Below are 8,057 nucleotides of genomic sequence, written 5' to 3' on the forward strand. Positions count from 1 at the left end.
CCAGGTGTGAAAAGGTTTTATAACATAAATGCAATTGTGAAAATGTTTTATAATATATTAACACAATAAAACCAGTTGAGTCACAAAAGTTATAGGACATATACTCTCTATTTGGCACACTGTAGCCTTGTAGGTCTACAAATTACATCGTCCAATTGGATCAGGTCTGCAGATTACTAAATGCCGATATAGGACAAGTCTTGCTAAAAATAAGTTAGCCTGGGGTTAACGTATGTATATCCCACATGATGTAGCCTATGTTGTCAGACCTATTTGCACGCACAACCATCAAAGGCAACGATGCAGGGAGCAGAGAGAAGATGCGAGGTCGAATTCTTAAAGGTTTACAAATTTTATGAACCTCGGGGGTAACCGTGTCCCCAGGCTATTGCGCACAGCCATATCGGAGACTAGCCCACAGCTGGATTTAAATTTACGCGTTGTCTTTTTCACACTTTGAACTTTTTCACTCAAACCTTTTTTACTTTACAATGGGTCAAAATCAGCAAGCTCAGTCAACCAGCGAAGAAGAGTTGGAAGTATCGACAATTCAAGACCTCTACAGGAGGTTCATCAATGAGTGCCCCAGCGGTTCGTTGTACTTGCACGAGTTCAAAAGGATGTTTGGGGTTCAAAACAATAATTCGCCGGAATCGCAATACATGGAGGGAATATTCAGTGCGTTTGATATGAATGGGGTAAGATTCTGAATACAAACAAGCAGACCTGGGTCATTTGCATTTACTGTAAATTATGTATTTGCATACTGTAACAAAACATGTTGTATTGGTGTAGGCCTAAAGTTATCATAGACCCCTTCCCCTCAACTCAAGTGTTTTCAACATCCCATTTAATTCATCAATACAGATTTATACAATTTTAGTACAATACTATTATTAATATTGTTTTCTAGAATATGGGTTTCCCAAAATGTGTGCTCTTTCCACATGTAGGCTAAGCTATTTGTCTGTACACTATCATGCTTCATTTGGCCATATGCTTAATTAAAAGCCTAAAGGTAGATGGCCATAATACCCCTCTTTCCATAAAGTGGGCCAGAGTGTAAAGCCAAATGGGTCGTTCCACCTCAAAAAGGACAAGAAAGAGGATTTCAACACCAACCTTCTCAGATTGTTCTGAAATAGTTTTTGTATTCTTTAAATATAATACCTAACTTCCAAATTTGACCATTATTTTTCTAACAGTGACTTAGACATCAAAAGCCACCAATGGACCCCCCCACACCCCACGCCAATCCCACCCCAACAATGAGTATATTATCAGTTCTCTATGTCTGACAAGTAGTATGGAGCTGCAGCTCTGAGTTTTGTTTTTTCATTCTATGTATTGTATTCTACCTGTTCAGAGAAATGAGTCATTGAAGCTGTTAGGTTTATGTCCCATCCTACATCTTGATATTACCTGGTTTGACCACTAGATGGTGGTGTTCCTGCTATTAGGTGAACAATGTTTGAACTATCTCCCCCTCAAATGGATAGTTCACCCAAATTACAAAATTACATATTGGTTTCCTCACCCTGTAAGCAGTCTATGGACAACACATGCTTTGGTTATGGTACCTATGTCAGCATTTTCACACTTCATGTTCAAATCATCCTAAAGTATTTAACATGTATTGTGTACCTTCATTTCAATTAAATGCCAAGTCTCAAATAGCCGTCTGTCCCTTTTAATAGCCAGGTGGCGGCACACATTTCAGCAAATAAATGCCTGTTTCAAATAATACTTATTCTGTTAAGGAAAAGTAAAGAAAAAAAGCAATAGAGGCATGCCTAGACAAAAGAAATGTGACACAGTTTGTAAACGATAACACATTAGTGTAGGAAAATGAAGAAATTTATTAAAATGCTGGAAGTGAATGCTGGAATTTAACAATTAACTATGCAAATGAGCAAAAGCTGTGTGCATTAAGGAAATAGACAGCTGGCTTAAATAGAAGCCTGTCTCTAATAAGCACCTGTTGTGTTCAGGAATTTAATTAAATAAACACCTGGGCTATTAATTACATTTTTATGTTAACTCAATGGTGTTACTTATAGATTATATGGATATGAAGTGCAAAAATGCTAATAGGTACCATTGACTTGCATTGGATTTGCTGGTATGAATACCCGAGCCGACAAGGTGAAAAATCTGTTGAAGTGCCCGAGCAAGGCACTTAACGCTAATTTGCTCCAGGGGCACTGTACTACTATGGCTGACCCTGTAAAACAACACATTTCACTGCACCTATCTAGTGTCTGTGACAATACAACATATTTATTTTGTGGTCAGAACCTGGTAATATCAGGATGTAGGATGGGATATAAACCTAAGAACTTCCATTACTAATTTCTCGGAACGGGGAAAAGAAACGTCACCAAATTCACTGAGAATACATTACATATGATGAAGAAATAATACTCAGAGCAGCAGCTCCATACTACTTATCAGACATAGAGAACTGATACTATAAACTCGAAGTTGGGGTGGGATTGGAGTGTAGGGTCCGTGGGTGGCTTTTGGACATTTCTTTGGATTCCTCACGTCTTATTGCTTGTTAGAAAAAAGTGAAGGTCCAAATCTTATCTTAGGTACTATATTTATTGAATATTCTATGAATCCTATAAATTAAAATGTCCAATTTAGGTGCAATCAATTAGCTTAATTTCTCAGAAATCAAATTATATTTCAAAAAATGATGTTGCAGAAATGCTAATACTATCTGTTTTTAACTACAGAAACGACTTCAGAAGAATCTGAGTGGGTGTTACGGCCTGCTGAATTGACATGGAAAGACCCAAATGGAAATAGGGCCACACTTCCAACAAAGGCCCAAGACAATGCTGTAGGCCAGTTAAGCTATCCCACAGTTACCACCAATGTAACAATTGATGAGAAACAGTTTGAAATAGGCTCGATGCAGAAGTCTAAAAAGGTCCACAACTCTCTGGATGAGTATCTGGATATAGGCTACCCGAAAATACATATTTGACCCAGGTCTATTTCCCTATATTTTCACAATCCACCATGATCCCATGGTATACCTTTTGTTTTACATATGCCCACTGTCAGGGATGTTATGTATTTCTTACATGGAGAACACGTAAGGATTTTTATTGAGGCTGTAGTTGATCATGATCGTTTGTCTGTCTCTATTACAGGACAACACCATGGATTTCATTGAGTATGTTGCTGCGCTAAACCTTGTGCTTCGAGGACGGCTCGAGGATAAACTCAAGTGGTCTTTCAAGGTGTTTGACAACGATGACAATGGGCGACTGGACAGGCACGAGCTGAGAATAATTATTAGGGTAAGGGTTTGGGCCGAAGTGTGACCTATAGTAACATTCTAAGCCAGTGTTTCTCAACATGGCTCCTGGAAGGGATGTGTTCTACAGCACACTATAGCTCATTATCAATTAGACACTAAGCCGTATATATCTGCTTAGGTCAGGTAACCACTAAACTCAAAGCCTCTGAGAATCAGCTATTTATCAAACAGAAAAACAACAACAAAGTTGAATAAACACATTTATATTGTAGATACTGCACTTTGCCCTTGCATTACCCATATAGTTAAGGTCATACAAAGGCAGAGTGCAGTATCTGCATTTTAGGGGTCATAGATCAAATCAGTGGTCATGGTTGATATGCATAAACATTACTTCATAATAAGATGATACGTCATTGCATTATCACTTATTTACCTACAACCTATTTGGATGGCTAACAAAAATACTTTAAAGACATTTTTCTCAGATTCACTGTTGGCATAGTTACTGTATTGGCAGTATTGGAAGTACTCTAGTTAGAATAATTCAAATGAATTACATTTGGGCCATTTCATTCAGGCTTCTTAATTGGAGCAATTTATAGGGTAATTGAAAATCTGTGTGCACAGTGGCTGTTCAGGTTTGAAGTTGAGAAACCCTGCTCTTGGACTTGAAGGCTGTAGTCTGATGCTCTACTGCTCCCCCGAAGTGTGTACTCGTATACGCCCCCTTATGGATTTAAAAGCATTGAATTGGTGTAAAGAATATGGTAGGAACTTTCTCCAGCCGTCCTTGTACTAACCTAATGATTTAAAATGCACACATGTGGAAGGGTAGGAAATCTCTCAAACCTTTTGAGGAACCAACGTCTGCAAAACGTAACTATAACAGTTGATTGATGTAACATTCCTCTGTTTGGGATGTCTGTAGATCATCTACAAGATAAAGAAAGGTTCTGTCAGTGACGAGGCAGGCCAAATCCACCTTACACCTGAAGAGGTTTGTGACCATATCTTCCAGAAAATTGACGAGAATGGTGACGGTGAGTACTGGAGCACTTATTTGTGTATTTTGACAGCCTTTAGCTTTTACTCTGGCAGGATGGTCATGTGTCAGAAATAATGACATAGTGAGACACTATTAAAAAAGTGACCTATGTATGGCTTGATCTACTCAACCGATGGCGTGGGAAATGGAGGAATTGTTACTTATGAGATCTCAAAAATATGGAGTGAGCTATCGCCTTTAACTAATTCTTGATGATACAGTATAATGACAGAGTGGATACACATTAGGTAGAATAATAAGGATCTCCTTGTTGTCTTTGGTTCCAGGTCAGCTAACTCTGGAGGAGTTTGTGGAGGGGGCAAAGAGAGACCCCTGGGTGCAAAAACTAATACGTCTGGATATCAACCCCAGTTACTGGGTCCACCAGCACTTGAGTGACAGAAAACTCCAAAAGTCCAAAACGATGAACTAAAATGTCCGACAGGGAGGAGGAGGACATTGGTTCTCTCTATTAAAGAAAACAACAACTTCTCTGGTTGAAAACGGCCTGTATTCATTATCATCGACTCTAGTCCCATAAAAGGATAACTTTGATCATAAAGTCAGTATCTCTCAAAATGGGGATTTGCTAGATTTAGGAAATTAATGACGTTGCCAAATCCTTGGATATTTAAGGATTGTGTATGGATTTCAAATATTCCCAGTATACTCACTCTCCGAGGAGTCAGAAAAAAAGCGGATGTTTCCAGTTTTCAGGGATACAGTATTTTCAAACTAACTTCCATTTCCCCTGAAAAACAGACGTGGGAACTTCGCTCAGGCATCTTTTTGCATCTGCTACATTAGGTTAGAGCATCCTGCATGATATTCAATTGTATCAGCAGAATCAACCTACAGCCCATTTCTTTACAGACAGCAGAAATTCCCAATTGAGTTATTAGCATACATCGCCTCCGGGCTTATTTGATTGAGATCTTCTACAATGAGTTTTGAGAAGGAAGCGAGGAGAGAGGACATGAAGAGTATGCAATTGAGATTCTCCTATTCAATTTGCCGGCGCATGCTCTGCAAGGTGTCGAAAGCGTTCCACAGCAATGCTGGCCCATGTTGACTCCAATGCTTCCCAAGTTGGCTGGATGTCATTTTAGGTGGTGGACCATTCTTGACACACAAGGGAAACTGTTGAGCGTGAAAAACCCTGCAGCGTTGCAGTTCTTGACACAAACCGGTGCGCCTAGCACCTACTACAATACCCCGTTCGAAGGCACAAATCTTTTGTCTTGCCCATTCACCCTCTGAATAGCACACATACACATTTCTTGTCTCAGTTGTCTCAAGGGTTAACAATCCTTCTTTAACCTTTCTCCTCCCCTTCATCTACATTGATTGAAGTGGATTTAACAAGGGACATCAATAAGGGTTCATAGCTTTCACTTGGTCAGTCTACGTCATGGAAAGAGAAGGTGTCCTTAATGTTTTCTACACTCTGTGTATATGCCAATATCAAAATAAATGCAATACATTTTTATAACATTAAGATAAGTATTGATACTGTAGTACATGCCCAGCTAGCACTTTTGGTTCATTGGAAGTTGTGGGAACATATGTTTTTGGTTTCCCATTGGTTCTGGGAACGAAGCCATACGTTTCCTGACCGGTACAACTGAATATGTTTTAAATGTTCTGAGAATGGAAATAAAAATGTTTCCTGTTCAGGGAACGTTCATTTTAGTTTGCATGGCAGGTTCTGAGAACATTTTACTATGGTTCACTGAAAGTTTTCCTGGGAGGTTTTATTAACGTTCTGAGAATAGAAATTATAGTTTACTTGAAGGTAACTAAATAATACTCTGAGAACATGTGTCAATAAGACTTTCAATAACACTGCTAGCTTAAATGGTTTTGAACTCCAAGCACAGGTAAGACACATGAAAATGTATCTTCTTAGATATTAATCATATAAACACATTCATTTTTTATTGTGGCATGGTGTCAGTATCAAATCAAATTTATTTATATAGCCCTTCTTACATCAGCTGATATCTCAAAGTGCTGTACAGAAACCCAGCCTAAAATCCCAAACAGCAAGCAATGCAGGTGTAGAAGCACGGTGGCTAGGAAAAACTCCCTAGAAAGGCCAAAACCTAGGAAGAAACCTAGAGAAGAGCCAGGCTATGAGGGGTGGCCAGTCCTCTTCTGGCTGTGCCGGGTGGAGATTATAACAGAACATGGCCAAGATGTTAAAATGTTCATAAATGACTAGCATGGTCAAATAATAATAATCACAGTAGTTGTCGAGGGTGCCACAGGTCAGCACCTTAGGAGTAAATGTCAGTTGGCTTTTCATACTCATTGAGAGTATCTCTACCGCTCCTGCTGTCTCTAGAGAGTTGAAAACAGCAGGTCTGGGACAGGTAGCATGTCCGGTGAACAGGTCAGGGTTCCATAGCCGCAGGCAAAACAGTTGAAACTGGGGGAGTAGGATTCAAACCTATGATCTTCTGTTCTCTATCCATGGAATTAGTCCACTGCGCCACAAGGATGGAGCTATAATCCTTTGTTTTTCTTTACTCATGCAAAGCAGTTCAATTTAGTCTATTCAAACAGACCCCCATTTCAATGGAAACAAGCACACATTAAGTTCAGGTGTGGCCAATTAGTGGTCACAGCCAACACACCTGAACACACTTAACAAGATAGAGGACAGAGGGAGTTTTGTTGACACTGAGAACATAATGCATATGTTGTTAAATAACATTCTTAGAACTAATGTTTACTAATGTTTTCTTAATGTTCTGAGAACATGACTTTAAATAGAATCCTGAGAAAACATGCAGAAAACTTTAAATCAAATCAAATCAAATTTATTTTTATATAGCCCTTCGTACATCAGCTGATATTCTCAAAGTGCTGTACAGAAACCCAGCCTAAAACCCCAAACAGCAAGCAAAGCATGTGAAAGAAGCACGGTGGCTAGGAAAAACTCCCTAGGAAAAACTCCCTAGAAAGGCCAAAAACCTAGGAAGAAACCTAGAGAGGAACCAGGCTATGAGGGTTGGCCAGTCCTCTTCTGGCTGTGCAGGGTGGATATTATAACAGAACATGGTCAAGATGTTAAAATGTTAAAATGTTCACAAATGACCAGCATGGTCAAATAATAATAATCATAGTAGTTGTCGAGGGTGCAAAAAGCACATCCGGTGAACAGGTCAGGGTTCCATAGCCGCAGGCAGAACAGTTGAAACTGGAGCAGCAGCACGGCCAGGTGGACTGGGGACAGCAAGGAGTCATCATACCAGGTAGTCTTGAGGCATGGTCCTAGGGCTCAGGTCCTCCGAGAGAAAGACAGAAAGAGGGAAAGAGAGAATTAGAGAGAGCATGTTTAAATACACACAGGACACCAGATAAGACAAGAGAAATACTCCAGATGTAACAGACTGACCCTAGCCCCCCGACACATAAACTACTGCAGCATAAATACTGGAGGCTGAGACAGGAGGGATCAGAAGACACTGTGGCCCCATCCGATGATACCCCCGGACAGGGCCAAACAGGCAGGATATAACCCCACCCACTTTGCCAAAGCACAGCCCCCACACCACTAGAGGGATGTCTCCAACCACCAACTTACCGTCCTGAGACAAGGCCGAGTATAGCCCACAACGATCTCCGCCATGGCACAACCCAAGGGGGGCGCCAACCCAGACAGGAAGACCACGTCAGTGACTCAACCCACTCAAGTGACGCACCCCTCCCATGGACGGCATGGAAGAA

The 8,057-nt window shown here is 40.3% G+C and overlaps 1 protein-coding gene across 1 annotated transcript; it reads left to right on the forward strand.

The window, feature by feature from the left end:
• Positions 1 to 224: 224 nt before the first annotated feature.
• On the forward strand, positions 225 to 5,425 carry LOC106562745 (guanylyl cyclase-activating protein 2). The gene is made up of 4 exons (XM_014127750.2): positions 225 to 698; positions 3,165 to 3,314; positions 4,206 to 4,317; positions 4,610 to 5,425. The coding sequence occupies exons 1-4, from the start codon at positions 492 to 494 to the stop codon at positions 4,753 to 4,755; spliced, it is 615 nt and encodes a 204-aa protein (XP_013983225.2). The 5' UTR covers positions 225 to 491; the 3' UTR covers positions 4,756 to 5,425.
• The last annotated feature ends 2,632 nt before the right edge of the window (positions 5,426 to 8,057 follow it).

The sequence above is a fragment of the Salmo salar genome, chromosome ssa26 (assembly GCF_905237065.1).
Source record: "Salmo salar chromosome ssa26, Ssal_v3.1, whole genome shotgun sequence".
In the NCBI taxonomy this organism is placed as follows: Eukaryota; Metazoa; Chordata; class Actinopteri; order Salmoniformes; family Salmonidae; genus Salmo; species Salmo salar.